At 33.2% G+C, this 20,246-nt stretch overlaps 1 protein-coding gene across 1 annotated transcript; it reads left to right on the forward strand.

Annotated features, from left to right (window-relative positions):
- Positions 1–6,727: 6,727 nt before the first annotated feature.
- LOC133188862 (uncharacterized) lies at positions 6,728–14,202 on the forward strand. Its single transcript, XM_061324343.1, has 3 exons — positions 6,728–6,933; positions 11,089–11,178; positions 11,452–14,202. Exons 1-3 carry the CDS (start codon positions 6,834–6,836, stop codon positions 12,075–12,077), a joined length of 816 nt encoding a protein of 271 aa, XP_061180327.1. The 5' UTR covers positions 6,728–6,833; the 3' UTR covers positions 12,078–14,202.
- Positions 14,203–20,246: the final 6,044 nt, after the last annotated feature.

Here is a 20,246-nt window from a genome sequence, read left to right on the forward strand (position 1 = left end):
TGAATACAAATTCTTTTACACAATTTATTGATTCGTTTTGGTGTTCAAAATATTTCCAAAGTTGTACATAGTGCTTTTCATATCAATACAATTTCTGCCCCCACCACATCCTACCCCACCGCCTCCACTTTAAAATGCTCTATTTTTGAAATAGCAATAATTATAGATAGAAACGCGGATATTGATATTTTCAAATTGGTTATCTCAAATACTAATTTACATATGGACACAAAATTTGGATCTAAATTACTGATAAATAGCATCCTGGAAGTTCGCTTCCAACAATGCAATATCTCCTTTTTAGCTTACCTTAGTCGAAAGCTCAAGTGAGCATTTCCGATCAAAATTTTGTCCGTTTTTTTTTTTTTTTACAATTTCATCTTCTCCAGAACCACTGCATGGACCAATTTCATCCAAACTTGGCAAATAATATTCTTTATAAAAAGGGATTAAATTTTCTTCAAATGAAGGACCAATTCATCTTCCAAGGGGAGATAATAGAGAAAAAATAAATCAATATTGGGTCGGGTCATTTTAAAACTTCTTCTCAAGAATCACTTGGCCCGAAAAGATGAAACTTATATGAAAACTGTCCAACTTAATGGAGATTCAAGTTGGTTTAATTAAATCATGACCACCGGGGTTAAGATGGGGCCACAATGGACTTTTCAAAATTTTACATAGGAAAACATAGGGAAAATCTTCAAAATATCTTTTTTCTCAAGAACAGCAAAGCCAAGATTAGTCATGTTTATAGGGAAACATCCTCAGATAGTGTAGATTCAAGTTTGTTCAAACCACGACCCCCGGAGGTACATGTAAGAAGGGGCACAATGGACGATCAAAGTTTAACATGCAATGTATACAGAGAGAAATTAAAAAAAAATATTCTCAATAACAGCAAAACCGTTATTAATCATATTTATATGGAAGCATCCTCAGGTAGAGTAAATTCAAGTTAACTTTGTTCAACACCTGCCCCCCGGGGGTAGGGTCGGGCCACAATGAGTGATCAAATTTTTAGAAAGAAATTTACATTAAAAAATCTCCAGAACAGCAAAGCCACGACTAGTCATATTAAGTCGTGGAAGCATTGTCAGGTAGTGTAGATTCAAATTTGTTCAAATCATGACCCTTGGGGGTAGGGTTGGGCAACAATGGGCAATCTAAGATATACAAGGGAATACTCGTATGTAGGAAAAATCTGTAAAAATCTTCTCAAGAACAACAAAGCCATAATTAGTCAAAATAATACAGAAGTATCCCCAGGTATTGTAGATTAATTTTTTTCCAAATCATGATGCCCCAGGGGTAGAGAGGGCCCATAACAGGGGAACAAAATTATATAAAGAAAAATATAGGAAAACAATCATAAAAATCTTCTCAATAACATTAAAGGCATGATTAGTTATATTAATTCAGAAGCATCCTCGGGACTGGTAGTGTCAAGTCTGTTCAAATCATATTCCCCAGGGGTAGACTGGGCCACAATAAAGGATCAAATGTATAGAAAAATGTATAGAAATGTTAAAAAATCTTATAAAGCCATGATACGGGTAAGTTAAAGAAATAGGGAGGCATCCTCAGTTAGTGTATATTCAGTCTAAACAAATTATGCCCCTTTGCTCCGGTGGAGGGGGTGTTTGCAATCAATTTTACATCTATATTTAATCTTTTCAATACTGAACTGATTTCAGCTTTTTCCAAGCCAATGTACTCAGGTGCGCGATGTGGCCCATAGGCCACTTGTTTTGATATATTTGCTTGTTTTTTTTTTTTTCTTTTTAAATATATTTTTGTTTTGTTTTGTTTATGTTTTGCCATTTCATCATCCCAAGGCAGAATTTGTCTGTACTGTAGCCTTAGTGCACATGGTATATTTAGAGTGATTTCCCTTGTCGTCTGAAGCCCGGTGGCTTGATTGCTTTATAATGTGAGGAGGACTCCTCCATGTAAACCCCTCTCAGGCCTCTGTGTGGAAATATATAAAGGTAGGTAGAGGAGTAAAATCATATTTGAGTAATTATTAAGTCAGGACATAAAATAACACCATGTTGAAATACATTTACTCTTGAATTGGAAATTGGTTTGTAAAATTTCTCAAGTTTCAGTCTAGATTCTTACTGTTTTTTAAATGCCCTCAGTGGAGTTAAGCTTAATCTCGTATTTACATTATTACGATCAACAACATGCTGTGACCGTCGAAGTGTGACTTTAGAAAGAAAAACAAAATAACGTCGTTAATTCCTATCGATATTTCAATTGTTTACATACTCCAGTTCGTTTTTCCCCCACCATTATTACATAATGGTTTTAATAAATATCTTTTATTTTATATTTTAGGTGCTTTAGATGGAGTAAAAAGATTTGTTTAGATTTCTAGTATAATGAGATGGGCTTATTGGGTAGGAAGTGGATTTATGGAGAAAGTAATTAAACCTAATATGAATATAGTATCAAGACTAATATTTTAACTGCAATAACATTTAGATCTTGTCTGAACGATTTAAAAATACTTGAGAAGAATGTAAAGAGACTATACATAGAAACTCCTTCATAAATACATGATATTGACTGTACTGAAATCGATTTTTATTTGATCCTAAGTCCCTCTTCTTATAACAATCTAATTTTATCGGAAATGCGAAAGAAAAAAAAAATTAAAAAGTAAATAACTTAAGTCATCAGAGCTATTATTGAGGACGTAAATCCCTACACTACCTTTGCTTTCCGCTCTATGATAATTTGGCAAAATCATTGAGGGGAGGAGCACCCCCCCCCCCAGTCCCTATCGGTCTGCGTGTTTTACTGATTGTATAAAATCAACTACTTAATTATTTTTTTATAGACCTAGGCCATGACTGTCATTGGAATCTATCAAATTCTTCCAAGAAGATGTTAATAGGCGCGGATGCAGGAATATTTTCCAGGGGGGGGGGGGGTCCACCCCAGTCGAAACATTTCCAACCCAGAAATTTCTTGACAAGCAAAAACAAACAAACACCCCCCTTCTCCCCGAAAAAAAAAACAACGTGAAATCCATACCCAAAAGGTGAAAAAAAAAAAACTATTTCGTGGTGGTGATGGTGGAGTCCACGTTTTCTACTAGGGGGCCCAAAGTCATTTTTATTTACTTTAGTATATACTTCTGATAATTACGCAAATTCAAGAGGGGAGTTCCGGACACCCCCCCCCCCCCCCCCCCCCGATCCGCGCATGGTTAAAGTGTTATAATTAGCAATCGCTACATTCTTATGCTTCCTGTTGCAGAATGTTGCGATTGAAAAAAAATATGTAGATTTCGTGACATCTCTGGTAAGCTCATCTTTAATTTTTTTCACTCGAAAGCTTTCAAAGAAACAAATTATTAAAATTTTTACACAAGTTCGATTCGAACCGGCATTTCACAATTTCATTTTTGTAATTATAGATAAAGCATATAATAAGTCTCATCGAATGCGCTATCCTCATAAGACATATTTTTTACGTGTAGAGTTTATTGTGAAGATCATCAAACATAAATTATCATGTAACCCAACATTTAAAATGCCCTTCTCCTGTCATACATTTAAAATTCCTTTTCCTGATGTAAACGTCGGTTTTATAGGACACACCCCAGCCTTTCTTTTTTTTTCTCCGGTTCATTCGTTCATTCTGTATACCCAAGGTAAAAAATCTACACCATGTCACAGTAGTGGCAGGTTTATTTTTAATGCTATTATTGATTTGCAATTACATCTATGACAATACATTTTACATATATGTCTCTTGCGGTGGAGCAAATTTTATTAAAGATCATAGAAAAAGGTATGTTAGTATTATAATTAGTTCACTTAATAGTAAGAACATAAATATAAGGGTAGTTTAAAAACTGTTTAGTACATGTATTTTCGAAAAGGCCATATCAAATTTGAGCATCTCTCTCTCTCTCTCTCTCTCTCTCTCCTCTGCGTGTGTATAGAAAAGTACTTCGTGTCATGCACATTCAGTAAATTTTGAGTCTTTTTGGTTCTTTTACAATACACGTTAGATCGGTAGATACTGAAATTTATTTGCACGTATCCTTCTTATCTTGCAGGGAGTATATATATATATATATATATATATATATATATATATATATATATATATATATATATATATATATATATATATATATATATATATATATATATATTCATTCAAAATTTTGAACCTTTATCATGGCTCAACACTATTATCCCAGTTGAGGGCCATAATTTTATCATGTCAAAAATTGTATCAAGAAATAGGAATGTTTAAGAATTCGTATTCTGCTGGAAAAGATAACGGATGCGAACTCTTGATATAAAAATAAACATAGATGCTGGCCACAAGGGTTGAACTTTTCACTTGTACGGTTCAAAGAAAATGATTCATTAGCATGCGTTTGTTTTAACTTGTTTATGTAAACCTATATGGTTTGAGACAATTATTTTAATCAGAAAATATACATAATTTATTAAACTATTTACAATGTACTTAAGATAGAGTGCATTGACCTATAATCCAATCGGGATATGAAGTGTAAGACTTTTCCGTAAGAATAAACAAACCTGGTAATCGGATTAAGGACAATGTAAGCTACCAGGATGTTTATCTATCTTGGGACGACGATGCAGGAACAGTAACGGAACATTGCTAGAAATTCTCTTAACATTATATTAACTTTTGCACAATACTAGGACGTTGGACTGAAGCTTATTAAAGTTTATGTTTCAATTACAATTTATTTCATAAATTTCCAGGATTTTGTACAAATTTATTAAATAACTTGTTTACTTGAATCTGATTTGTCTATTTCATACGTAAATGAGTATTATGTATTGTACATTATAAAAATAAGATCTACGGGACCTTCGGGGTCCTCGCCCACTATACGATCACCAATTGTTTTCATTATAAATTTCATTAAAATAAACTCTTTGAAGCAAAAATTTTACTTGTCATTGACTCACATTTATCAAAAATATAATTGGTTAGAATGAAGGAGCAACAAATAGTATTTAAGTGACCAGAGGTCAGTTGTTGATATGAATTAGCTACGACACTTAAATTTAAAGATTATGCAAAAGATTGAAAATGGTTTTTAAAATGCATTAGGAAATTAAAGAGTGTTTGAGGACGGAATAATGTCAATTTAAATTCAAATCAAAATTTAAAGAAGTTGTTGCAAATTTTGAAGAAATAACAAATATAATGAGGCATGTGCAGGGGTATAAAGACAGCTAGGACGGACACAGTCTTTACTGGTTAATCAGATTGTGTCTGTCTCTTGTTGCATTTTATACGGATAGGACTTATGCGTTTTTTGTAAAATTATTTAAAAATATTTTCGGATGGCGCTTTTTTTTTTACAGGATTAAATTATCTTATATTATAAATAGTAATGTTTATTTTAATGTTAGTATTTAGTGTATTATCTGTTGTAATTATAAAAATTAAAAATGGATTGTTCAATTTAATAAAGAGTGGTGAATCAGATTGTGCCTGTATACAGGTTGGGTAACAGCGCCACTCCCCAAAACCCTTGAAAGGCTCTGGCTAGGAAGGTCCACAAATATTGAAGAAGGAATTTTAACATCCAAGAGTCATTTCGCATAAATAAAACCTTACCTTGGGTCACTCCTAGGGCTGGGACGATATATCGAGATATCGATAATATCGATTCTATGTGAGGATGATACGCATATCGATACGCATGAAGAAATATCGAAATATCGCAAAAAAAATTCTGACTAATGTTTTTCTTTGCGTACTTAACATTTTGGGTTTAATATATAAAATAAATATCCTAAATATGAATATGAAATACATAATAATTAACACCACTTATGTAAAATAATTTGTTGTACAACAGATATACAACTTCTTTGAATAAATTATTCTAATTTGTGAAGGAATGTTTTGTTCATTTCAATACAAAAAAAGATTTTATAACCAATTCAACATATCGTGATACATATCGTATCGTGGCTCAAATATCGTGATAAATATCGATATAGAAAAAGTTGTTTCGTCCCAGCCCTAGTCACTCCGACCAAGCTCGGGGTCCGCTTATACTGTCCTCTCACTTGCATAGCAAACTGTCCCGGGTTAACAAGATTTCAAGAAAACGCATGATCGGCCCAATGTCATTCTGGACTCTGATCATGACGGACTCAAAGACTCCTGTGTTTGAGGTACATAAGCTGGAGTCCAGAATGAGGCTGACCCGGTTCTGATAATTTCCACAGACTGCGTACTTATGTTTCATTATGTATCATGTTTACAGTGACTAACCGGCATGATCGATTTCCTTTAATAAAGGGAAAAGTTATGATTCTGTAATGAAAGAATTCAGTAAATGCCTTATTCGTGGATAATGGATTTGTGTTTTTTCTACTGGTATGAAATACTGGATGTTTCATAGGATAAAAAACTGAAATCCAACATGAATTAACTTTAAATTGCAATCTTTGTTATGAAGATTTTTCAAAAATTTAGTTGCAATTACTTCGGAAAGATTGTTCAATTTAATGAAAGTTTTGTTCAACTGTAATGATTTAAGCAGGACTGCTCCAAGTTTTTGGAGAAATGAAGAGAAATATAATGAAGAGTATAGGAGCTTACTCTCGTTGGAGTTAGACCTCCTTTGCATCATAGAGCGCGGTTGGCGTCTATCATTAGTCATTACACACTTGGTAAAAATCAATAGTGGCTACTTCCGCTATAAAACGTTCATCTAAATTCTTACAGAAGCAGCCAGTGCATGTGCTCCGGGTTAACATGTCATATCGGCATTGAGGAAGGGCGGTCAAGTCGATATTTACAAGATGTTGGAACTAGTAACAGACATGGCCACCTCTAGAAGTGTTAAATACCATAGCCTAATGGCTGCAGCGATTGTTTGTGTCATCCCTTTCATTCACATAGGTAAGTAGTAGATCATTTAAACACAAGGAAATAGACTCTTTCATCTTTAATGGATCTTGGATTGGGGGCATCACAAGACATCATGTAAACACATAACGGCTTAATACTGATGTATTTTTTAAGCTTGGGGATATCTCGGAAATAACCAAGATATACTTCTAAGATATGTCGAACTTATGTGTTATGTATACAGCCTACAAGTTGTAATATTATTTAAACAATAAAATGTTTTCTTTTGTTGTTAGAACGGGAATCAATGTCGCAGCTCTTGCAGAAAAAAAAATACATAACCCGCGTAAGCGGGTTATATTGTATTATAGATGTGTATGTCATTGTATGCATAATTGATGGAAGTGCCGTTGCATGCTCAAGAAATCTGCTTGCATAGTGGCGTTTACTGATGAAAATTACTGGTGTTGTAGCTGTTTCTAAAATTTCCCCATGGACTAATCAAGACAAACTTACTACACACCCATGGTAATACTTATATGATTAAGCTTTGGATGAATTTGGTAATACATGTAACATGTTGCTTCATATTAGATTATTAGTGTTAACGACAGAAAGGAGAATTTATATTTAGATATTTCAACCGAATATGCATGCTTGACAAGTATTTGTACTGAATATGTTTAAGAAAATGGAAGTGAAAATAACGAGGAAGAAAAGAATTGGAAAAATCAACTAAATAAACTTGCTAGAATTTTGATGAAATTTAAATTACAAGTATACAAATGACTTTAAAGTTTGAAGAAATTTACAGCTCCTTGGTCAGTTTTGGCCTTCAGGTACAAACATGCATCAAGGTGAAATGTGAATTTTTATTTCAACTAATGTAAATAGGAGTTTAGAATTGATAGTTTGAATATTTAAAAATATATATATTTACTTGGCACCAATTTAATCATTTCCAGTATGTTTTTCTTTCATCTATCATTTACCTGTATCTAGATCTATTTCTTATCTTTATTTATTTATCTTTATTTATTCATTCATTTTCTTTTCATGGGTCAGTTGTAAATATTATGCATTTTGTAATAATCGAAGTGCCCCACAAATTTATAAGAAATATTCAGTACATACTAGCAAACAGGATTTTAATTTACCTACAAATTGTCTTCACTGATCAGCTTAACAATACCAAACCAAGTCAAATGCTCTTTGCAAAATTCTTTGAGTCATTTAGCATCACAATGTTAACTAGTTATAATTGTAACGGGAACCGTTACAGATGTTCCCCAAACGCTCCCCAACTCCCTTTTGGTGACTTTTTTCCTGTAAGCTTCATTAAATAAGGCAATGAAGTATATTGGTCATTTTTTGCATTTCACGCGCGCGCACGTGCATGCATGTGCAGGATGACCATGTCATCCCGTCTATACTATATATGCATCTTTATATTCTCAGTATCAAAACTTTTCATCAAAAAATATATAAGTTCGGCTAAATCAAGCATATTGGTCATCTTAGCATTGCGCGCACGCGCACATGCATGCATGTTCATAATGACCATGCCATTTTGTGTACACTTATAATATGTCTGTTAATTCATAGTATCAAATCTTTTCATCAAAAAATATAAAAGTTACGGCTATATTAAGTATATTGGTCATTTAACACATTGCACGCGCGCATGTGCATGCATGTGCATGATGGCCAAATCATCTTGTCTACACTTTTAATATATCTATATATTCTTAATATCAAAGCTTTTCATAAAAAAATATATAAATTACGGCTATATTAATTATATTAGTCATTTAACACATTGCACGCGCGCGCACGTGCATGCATATGCATGCATGTGCATGATGACCATGTCATCTTGTCTACTCTTTCTATATATATAAATATTTCGAGTATCAATGCATTTCATCAAAAAGTATAAAAGATACGATATTATCAAGTAAATTGGTCATTTTACGCTTTGCGCGTACGCGCACGCGCATGCATGTGCATGTTGACCATGTCATCTTGTTCACACTTTTAATATATCCTTATATTCTGAGTATCAAAGCATTTCATCAAAAAATATAAAAGTTACAGCTATATCAAGTATATTGGTTATTTTACCCATTGCACCCGCACGCACGCGCAAAATGACCTTTGTTCCGCAAATCTATATAACATGCCTATTAACCCTAAAAAGGTTTTAACTCAATTGGATGAGCAGTTTCCGAGAACACTCGCGGACAAAAAAGTACCGGAGAAGAAATAAGAAGAAAAAAGAATAATAATAATAATAATAATAATAATAATAATAATAAGAAACCGAGTAAAAACAATATGTTCCCAAACTCCGTTTGGGGAACATAATAAAGAGGCATTTGGAACAAAATACAACACAGCTCTAATGGTACCTATTAGAGTGCACGGCCAGTTGTCTGGAGCAAACTGCTACATGTAGTGTACAGAGATCCGGTGACGATAAGATAATGCTTTATGTACAATCAACAGGAAAACATTGATGTAACCATCAATTGTCGCCCGGGAAATAAATAAAGTAAACAATGGAAATGAGTCTTGATCATCAAACCGCTTCGATATGTGTGAAAAAGGCATGCGTCTAAATGATGGAGACGATAGTAGAGACTATTTTGAAAACTTATAGTCGGATGAAAATCGAACAAAAACGATACCCTTTTAAACTTTATCAATTCCTCAAGTAAATGTTGGCTGCATAAAATATAATTTGAAACCAGACACATGCATCACCTATTTTCAAAAATGTTTTTCACTTTAAGATTATAAAACACGAACTGTGTAAAGTACGTTTTTACGTTTTTATGCGATAAGTAAAATTCGATGTTCTAAAAAAAGGGACCTGTCGTTTTTTCGATAGTAAATGATAAGCAACTTTATATATTAAATATGAAAAACATATATATTTTTACAGATTCACTTTGTGGAAGTAAAATTATTGTGTATCTCGTAATTTATAAAGGGAAAGAACATTCTGATAAAAAATCTTTTTAATGTTTAGAAAACCTTTAATTCTGAATAACTTCTCCCACCTCAATCCCCATATACCAACACTTAAACTTATATGTATAGAGCAGCCCGGTCCTCCGGGCTGCAATTACTTCAGTGCGCATGCTCTGAAGCGGGCTCAGTGAAATTAGAAATTTTCATTCAAATTTTTGAACAATGATTCACAAAATGAAATAGAATTTGTTAAAAGAACAGTTCTATACCAAGTTAAGCATTTTACAACTCCAAATATAATACATCATTTTCCTGAGAAGTCGCTGACATTTATCCGGCCCTTGTGCCAGGACGTTTTCAGAAAACGAAGCCAAAAATCTTATTTGCCTTAACTCCTCGTGTACCTTAGTCTCGGTGCTAGCCTATTTGTACACGTCAAAGATATTCTAACTTATAGAATAGCTTTCCTCTGGACCAAATATACTTTTTGAAAAACTGCCACTGCATGGCTATCCACAGTTTTTATTTATCAATAACATACATGTACATGTCTATGTCGTTTTAATAGATAGTATAATATCCTAAAGAAAGTGTTCATTTTCAATCAATCAGGTGCAGCCATTTTTAACAATTTTTAAAAAAAAATTTATGCGAAAATTTCATACCGTGGTAGTGTATTAACATTTGCTACTGTAGATCACCAATTTTCGCGTAACCTTATTTCGCGAGATGGTCATTTGGTATTTATAAGCGAGACATAATTTTTACGAATTTTGATTGTTGTTCTGTATAATCAATAGAAATACAAATACACGCGAGAATTAAATTTTCGCAAGCGGACAGTTTCGCATAATAACGCGAAAATAAAGTTCTCGCGAATAAAAAGTGATTTACAGTAATATAGGACCTTATCCAGACCAGAAATATCACTATGCTTCGTAGTTTCTGAAACAAACAAGTCTAATTGCTGTATGCTTAATTGTTACCTTGCAGGTACAAGTATGTAGAAGCCGTAAAATAATTATGTAACTACTAATATAATTAATAAAAAAAAAATGCGTTTTCTCTTTTGAATTCGTTGTCAATTATATCTATTTAAAAAAAAAAGAAGAAATAACTGAATTCGGCTAGAGAAAATCGCTTTATACTTTCATCAAAAAAGAAACTCAAGGTCTTCATTATAGAAATAGTCTGAATTAAAGCGATTTTATGATTTTGTTTCATTTTCAGGAATAATCCATAAAATGATCTGGGTTCCCAACAAGACTCCAGTAAATCGAACAGCATGTCGGTGTGATTGCTTTGACACAGTATATAAAGGTAATGTTAAAGAAAACTACAGCAGACCTATTTTGTAGCTTCATCTCAATGAAAGATAAATATCTCAAATCAAACAACCCCACCCAACCCCCTCAGTTTGATACATAACAGTTCCAATTATCTTTGTTATATCATCCTTGAATCAGAAAATTCCAGCATACTTTCAGCGAAATTTATCCGATAATCCGCTAAGATTTTGTTTATTCTATAAAGTCAAACTCACTGAAACCCTTCGCAAAGAAGTTATATTTTCATTATTTTCGATGTTTTCAGGGACATATGAACGACCAGGGAAAGCTGGCTACAAGCACATGTATTTCAATGCCACATTCGAGATGATAGTCATATGGATTATAACGCTTGTAACAATCATCTTATCCTACGAGTCTTTCAAACATCTTATTAACCTTTATGTTAATAGAAACGTTAGATGGCGAATGTTGTTGTTATTTATTTTAGACATTCATCCAAATTATTATTCTTTTTGGTCATATTTCAATTACATGAATGATGGATTTTACGACCAATTTTACCACCAGTTATTTTTTACGATAACGGAACTATTTTCAACGTGGAATGTCTTCCGGTTGTGTTCGAAAGATTCCAAGATGGAGTCGGGATCCGTTATATCCATAATCGTGATAAGTTTGGTGCATATTCTCATTGGTGGAGTTGATCAATTTTTCGTCCAACTGATATTATGGAGAGATAATACCTTTCAAAGATTTAGAAATTTAGGTTTCCTACTGCCGGATGTTTTACATGTGATTTTAACCGTCAAGGAGTTTACCAAAGAAAAACAAACATCATGGAAATACGTGTTCACCACGGAAGAGCTCAGATTTGGATTAATTTTTGTAGTTACCGGTTTTGTTGTAGGAAAACTATTGCTTAGATGAAGGTGTTCTCGTTTTTTCTTCATTTTATTAGTATTGATGAGTAATATTCCAGCTTGCTAAAAAGTGTACGGTTCATCGATATTTTGATAAGAGAGACAACTCTTTAGGGGATAAATGTCTAGTATTACATTTTCAACATTGAAATACTGGTATTTATTTACTGAATAAAAGTCATATTCTGACACAGTGTGAAAAGGTATCAAAGTGGTATTCTAACAGTGTGAGAATATCAGAAGTGCGGCAAAACTCTCCATTTTCCTTCCCTTAACGAAGAGTGTTTTTAACAAAATTCCTGGCCTGTTACATGTATAAGATTAGAGTTAATGAGCCATCCTGAGAGAGACTTATTATAATAGTTATACTGCCAAAGTTTTTCCAAATATGTCTTTTGAAAACCATGTTTACAACGCTTTTCAATCTTGCAAACGCTTAGCTATATTGTCTCAACCTTCAACTATGATGTCACAGCCTATGGCACTGTGTTACGAAAAGACAGAAGTAAAGGGAAAATCTAAGAAAATGTAATAAACAGAAAATTCAATGTTTTATACTCGTGAGACAGGATTTTTGTTTATATTTTCACTAGTGCTTCGCACTCGAGAAAATATAAAAAGAAAATCCTGTCCCACTCGTGAAATAAATTTCAAATTCATCTACAAAACAATGAATATCCTCTATTTATTCTTACCTAACTTTGTCAAGTGAAATCTTTTTGTCTGATTTGGCCACGAACGTTTTGCTTAAACTGATTTTATTATACCCCACGCAACAAGTTGCGTGAGGTATAATGTTTTTGACCCGTCCGTCAGTCAGTCAGTTTGTCAGTCAGTCAGTCCGTCAGTCCTGTTGTTTTGTCAGCGCAACTCCTCATAAACCACTGCACAGAATTTCGTCAAACTTTGCAGTTATATAGAACAGAATGTGTAGATTGCATATTACCAGGAAATTCCGATTCCTTTATTTTTTCTGAGAATTTCGGCACTTTTCAACTTAGATTTTTGGCCATATCTTGAATATAGAGATGAACAGTTTGTCAGTGCAACTCCTCTTAAACCGCTGCACAGAATTTGGTCAAACTTTGCAGATATTTATTACACAGTGTGTAAATTTGCATATTACCAGGAAATTCCGATTTCATTATTTTTCTGGGAATTTCGGCACTTTTCAACTTAGATCTTTGGCCATATCTTGAATATAGAGATGAACAGTATGTTAGTGCAACTCCTCTTAAACCGCTGCACAGAATTTAGTTAAACTTTGCAGATATTTAGTACACAGTGTGTAGATGTGCATATTACCAGGAAATTCCGATTCCATTATTTTTGCCTGAAGAATTTTGCCTATTATTGAAGAAACTTTCCAGCTAGGTAATAAGGAAATCCACTGGAATCAGCTTTTGTAACGAAATTTTATGTGAAATATTTTATGACCTTAGATCAAAATATTATGATTTAACACACACAAACAAAATCTTGAAATCTTGGATAGATCTTCCCCCCCCCCCCCCCCCCCGACACACACACAAATTGGTGCTTTGCCTTAAATTATTTTATAAGTATAGTATATAAACAAATTCATATGACTACATCATAATTTTGTTTCCATCAATTATTTAAATGTGTAAATTGTCATGTGTTGGACATGGACTTACACTCATTAACAAATCGAAATCACTGAGGAATTTAAATAACAGTTTGTCAGCATAACTCCTGCACTGAATTTCCTGAAACTTTGTAGGTATTTCAGATATAATGTATAGATTTGTATATTACCAAGAAATTTTGATTCCATTATTTATCTAGAAACTTCAGCTCAATTAAATTTGTAACATACAAATATATGCAAGAAGTTTTGATGTGATGATTTTTTGCAAGTAATGCCCCTTTTTGAATTAAACTATGTATTTAAAATCCACTGTGCCATTCAGTGCGTGTTGCATTGTCGAGTTTTGGGGGAGCGTGGGGTATGTGAGCTTGCTCACTTTTTCTTTCATTTTCTTATAAAGAACATTTCTTTTGGAAAGTCATAAACACTAAAGCAATATTGTATATTGAGTAAATAGAGTGATCATGAATCTTAATTTATTCATTACGTTTCATTTTGTAATAACTTTCTAAAACATGTATTTCTGAGTAAATTGTAATAACTTGTCTTGTTCATTGATCTCTGTCACATTTGATATTCATCTCATCACGAAGAATTACATTGTAATAAAATGATATTCTTGAAACTTCATTTAAAGACACACATTTAAATGCACATGAGCTGGTGATTACAATTCAATTTGTAGTTCCAAAATCTGTTGGCCTTGGAATCTGGATTGTATTAATAGCGGGAACTATGCTGGGCAAACCACCTGCCAACATGTTAGGTTGAATAAAAAAAAATCAATCACATAATGTATTGTATTTTGACCATGAACAACCTTTACGCAGAGTTTGCGACCATTGAGATATTGCTGAGTAATGAAAAAAATTGTCAGATTTCTTAAGAATCTTTCAAATGTCTACAGGACCTCGCCATGATCTCTCAGTGATCTCGCAAGGTCTCTACAGTATATCCATGGTCTTTGAATCTCAGGGTGGTCCAAAAGTGATTACATTTCTCTTGGTCATACATGGTCTCACAGCTACATAGTAATTCTCCGAAGATTGGTCACAGAACAGTCGCCCAGCAAACTCCACAAGGTTGCTACAAAGAGCAATGTAACCACGATCTCTAAAAACATTTATCAGTATACGCTCCTTGAGCGCCTAGATCGCCCAGTAATTTCGACAGATCGCCATGAAAAGTGCTGATCGATATCGCAAACTTTTCACAACACAACAAGCAAATTTTCTCCTTTTTTTTCCTCTGAATAAATTCCTACGGATCAAATAATTTAAGTCAATAAACATTTCTGGATTCCTTTTATTTGTTGCTCTACCTGTGCCATTTTGTAAAAATTGTATAAAATATCCCAATCACAGATTTTTTTAATTAACAATATACACTTACTCACTTTTTATTCGTTGTCTGACGTCATGGCGTCAGACAGTACTAGATTTAGCCAAAGCTTGTTGGTCAAGTCGTTCAATAGAATTATTGTGATAACTCGATCTTAGAAACTTCATTCTATCTTAACTATCAATTTTGAAAACATGGGGGTTAATGGCTAAACATCCAAACAAACCAAAGCATTGGACCTAATTATTATCACATTACACATAACATAACATTTGCCCACTCTCTTATACATTACAATCATTCATGTACGTCCAGCAAAACAACAGGAATCTGGTCGATCAGATCAACATATATGCCGAATATCCTTATCAGATTAACTAATAGATGTTTATTTTCAATGCATACAGTCTTTCTACCTTAATTAAGAAATACACATATGCGTAACTTTGCTGACGTTTGCTCATTTAAAACAAGTTTTTGATTAAAAAAAAAATTCCCCCAACTGTTCACGAATTTAACTAATGTTTTGATTTTTTAATATGTGTTTTATCTTTTTCTTTCAAAAGCAGTGGTTATATTTATTTATCTAGGAAAAGGCTAGTCGGAAGAATTTTCACGGGGAGGGAATCCACAACCAAAAATTTCAATAGAGGAGGGGCACTACTATGGAAAAATATCAAGTAAAAAAAAATTATCATGAATTTCATACGTTATTATTTACTTGAGTTATGGGAATCAAGCATAAAGTAGCATATTAAGTGTTTTTATAGCATATAATTACAAGTATATATACAATGTATCAGCAAAATACGGGGGGGGGGGGGGGGGAGTTCCTACGGCCAAGAAAAAAAGAAAATTACAGGTAATATTTGTCAGTATAAATAGAATAAATTCATAACTGAGTTTTATTTCATGTTGATGCCGCGGGATTGAACTTTTTTTTGTTTCTTAGCAAAATAACTTATTTCTGGACCCAGAATGATGTTGATTACGCTGGATTCAACTTTTCTTAATTCTTCGTATAATAATAAATTTTGCTCACGTCAGACCAGCTTTTTAAGAAAGCTAATACTTGTTAGAATTTTATTTTTAAGTTTTTATGCATGACCATCTATATCCTGCGCATAATTTTATTATGAAAGACTCTTTACAGCAATAACCAGTTTTGTGATTTTTTTCTCATAAATTATACATAAATATATTGAAAAAAAGGTGTCGTTAAAAATTAGTGATGAACAATAAACTATATCCTTTATTCTGTTGAAGCGACTCTCAATGTTTTTTATCTAACTCTTAGAAGTGTAATCACCTCTTAAAATAAATTGTCTATAACCAAGTCCCGATAGCCTTATTTAGACACTATAGACACATAGACGTAAATTAAAGCTGACCACAATAGCGTTAAACAGGTCGGGTACACTACCATGTATGGAAGGTAGTTTTCAACACGTGACGATGTTGACGTCAAACCCTTTCTCCAATCAATTGAATGAGTCGCAAAGCATGACGGTCCACTACGTGTTTACGATTCAATAGCAATATGTGGTTTTCGTCGGTTTACTGCATAATATTTACTTGGTCACGGAAAAACCGTAAAGCTTCTTTTTTACTTTATAAGGCTGAAATTGAAAGATTACATTCCGAAGACACTGTTCCATGCTCACATGTAATATCTGAAAAATATCTATGCACCTTGTACTACTGTCTCTAAAACTATGTACATGTATATCACGTGAAAAAAAAAAACAAACCTCACACCCAATGCTTTATCGACACAATGTCACCTACGTCTCTGTAAACAATAGTTTTATGCTGTTGTATTACAAGTTGATATAAGGCTTCATAAAGCAAATTTTGTAAATGTGAGCATAGAAATTAAAGATTATACATCATTTTCAATATTTCTTTCATAAATATCAAAAAAGAAGTTAAAAAAGTTTCCAAGGGACTATTCAAGTTTTCCTTTATTTTCAACACAACTGAGTTCGTATTGATACTTGTAGTAGCCCATAATGCACTGCGACTCATTCAACAGTCGGTAAAGTAAACAGATATCTAATTTGCATGCAAAGTTATGCTGACGTAAGAAAATCAAGTGGTCTCGACCTGTTAAAGGTCTTTAAGCGCCATTAATGTAGTAAGGTCAGATTAATAAAATTTATTAAAATATTAAATGTGTTTGTTTATGTTATTTCAATGTTTACCTGGCCATGTGCTTGTGTTGTGTTTTGTGTTCTGTGTAGTGTTTTGTCCAGTTTGGTAGTGTCATATGATGTATTATTATTATAATTGAGGTCTTGCCCTGTTCTGCTATTGGTTAAGTCATTTTGGTCAGTCAGGTGGTACATTTATCCCGTGCAGTTCATGCTTTTCACTTTCTAGCCAGACCTTGGTCCTGATACATGTAGCAGCAGGTTAGATTTCTCTTACTAATTTTACTAATTTTGTTGTTTAAATTAATTCTTTATACTTTTGACTATGACATTTAAAGTTAATATAAAGTTTATCTAAAGCTTAAGATTTGAATAAATTAATTATTTTGCTTGATTAAAAGACTTATTGGTTTTAAATAATCTGAATGTTAAAAACTACATTTAAGTGTGTATGCAGCACCTTGAACTGTTTTATATTATTTTGATGACTAGGTGCTGGGTTACCATATGACAAGTTGTTGTAAATATATAAATCTGAATCAGTAAGCCTCCAGACACATTGTCTTTGGTAAGAACATGTATTATTTATTTTAGATATTTTTATTACTTTGAATTGATAATGAAAGTATTGGTTATAAAGTATGTTTGACAAATATTTTTGATTTACCAAGCTTAATTACCAAAATCCATTTTTACCTTTATTTTTTATGTTTTATCTGTAAAGCCCTATAAATCTGTTCAGTTAAAATTAAGAGTTATTGCCCTTTATTCAGAGTGCTGTACATACTGTATGATGAAGGAAAGTATAATGTTGAGCATAATGTTATACCATTGTATTTCATGTGATATATATATGATTGTTTGTGTTTGTAATTATTTGTTTTGTAGATTTACATGTTTTTATAATATATTTTCAATTCTAGGGCTCAATTCATCAAGATGTACTAAATAAAAGAATAAAACCCATACAGCAGTCTTATATTTATTGGACCTGTAACATTAATTTCTCTTCATTCATCGTTCTTTCTTGAATCCCTATATAAACCGCTCACTGGTCACGATTCAATGTTATATGCTTTTACGGTTTCACCTGTATGGGTGATTGTACATATAAAATATCCGTAACATAAGTGTCTACTGCGTGCTTCTTCCCCGAGAGGAGAAAAGTTAAAGCTGAACATGACTCGTAAATAGGCATGCGCCATTTTCGATAATACTATCTACACATACGATATCAGCACTGGGGTATACCCTTTGCGTTCGTTACACCTGACTGCTTTATTGTCACGGGTATCGACGTGGAATGGCGACCCGTGTTCGTGCTGGTTATCTCGCATTACTTTTGTTTACATTTTATATTGCATGCAGTTACGTGTATTTGTGTATGTTTGTATACTGCACTGACCTGTGCAACTGTTGTAAATTTCTTTGGTATCTTACTCTCTTGCATTAGAATAAGTACACAGTTACTTTTTGTCGCTACCCAGTGCTGTATAGCATACGTCTGTCTACACAGGTGACGATTGATTACACTGAACAGTGACTAAGTAAGCGGCTTTACATAGGGGTCCTCAGATATAGCGAGAGACCAATCGAATATGGTGGGCAAATTCCTTTTACGAATCGTGTTCAGCTTTATTCAATGAATATGACACCAATCAGTACGTAGGTCACTGCAGTTCAAACAAACACAAATACATGTGAATTGCAATAAAATGTAAGGCAATGTAAGTTAGCGCTCATTTCGAAATTCTATAAAGGTAGCCAGAAAGCAAATCGGATGCAACGAAAGCCGAGGAATACCCGAGTGCTGATCCCAGAGACAGGAAAACTAATAAGGAGTATGGCTATATACGAGTTGTGTTTAGCTTTAACCTAAGACTGCTTGGTAGAAACTTCATTTCTAGCTATGCAGGTAAAATGCACGACCAACCCAATTGTCTTTGTTAATGTACCCAAAATGTCATGTGATACCCTCAATAAGATACAGTTTTGATCTTGAAACAGATGAACGAACGAACGAAAGTTACCAGCAAAAAAGAATAATTTTCACACCACAAACAAATACTTGTATACAAGATGTATGCAAATGTATTGAATGAAAAATACTAAAAACAAAAGGTATGAAATATTGGACTGTACTTCAACTTCCCATCTTTTGTTGAAAGCTGTCAGCTTTGCTTATGAATCGTTTGTAAAGTAAAAGTTGAGATGTAATGAAGGAGAAACTTCAGGGGAACTGGACAACAGCATATTCGAGAAGAGGTGTAAATCAGATGTGGAAACTTAAAAACTCAAAGGAACTTTTTGAAAATTTGAAATCAAAAAATTTTGCTAAAAATGATTAACATCAATCAGGTCTTCCAACAATCTGTTGGAATTCCCATGGGTACTAATTGCGCCCCGTTATTAGCAGACTTTCTTTTATATTCATATTCATATGAAGCAAAATTTATTGAATATCTACATAAGAAGAAGAAAACACTGGCTGTGGCCTCGATATTTAGATATATCGACGGCGTATAATCAATTAATAATAGTTACTTCCATTCATATGTCGACTCGATATATCCCAGTGAGCTTGAAATAAAAGATACCAAAGAGTCTGACACATCTGTTTCATATTTAGACATATTAATAGATAAAGACGTTAATGGCAACGTAACCACAAAGCTTTATGATAAATGTGATGACTTCAATCGTCAACTTCCTTTACTTATGTAGCAATATATCCTTATCACCTGAATATGGGGTTTATGTCTCTCAGTTGATTCGATACGGAAGAGCATGCTCTACGTATGAACAATTTCTAAAAGAAGGCAAGCTATTGATAAAGAAGTTGATGAAACAAAGATATCAACAGTCTCGTTTGAAGTCATCATTTCGCAAGTTTAATGGTCGATACAATGCCCTTGTCAGCACATACACAATCTATCGTTGAGTCAAATGCTGACTGACGTTTTTCATACTTATTGTTAGGCCATAATTTATTTACTGAATTGTATACGGACTTTTCCAGTTTTTTTCAATTATGACAAGAAGCACACGGCGGTTGTAACCGGTTGGTAGG

This window comes from Saccostrea echinata, unplaced genomic scaffold (assembly GCF_033153115.1).
Source record: "Saccostrea echinata isolate AGI-Se365-2 ecotype Australia unplaced genomic scaffold, CSIRO_AGI_Sech_v1 ptg000016l, whole genome shotgun sequence".
Taxonomy (NCBI): domain Eukaryota; kingdom Metazoa; phylum Mollusca; class Bivalvia; order Ostreida; family Ostreidae; genus Saccostrea; species Saccostrea echinata.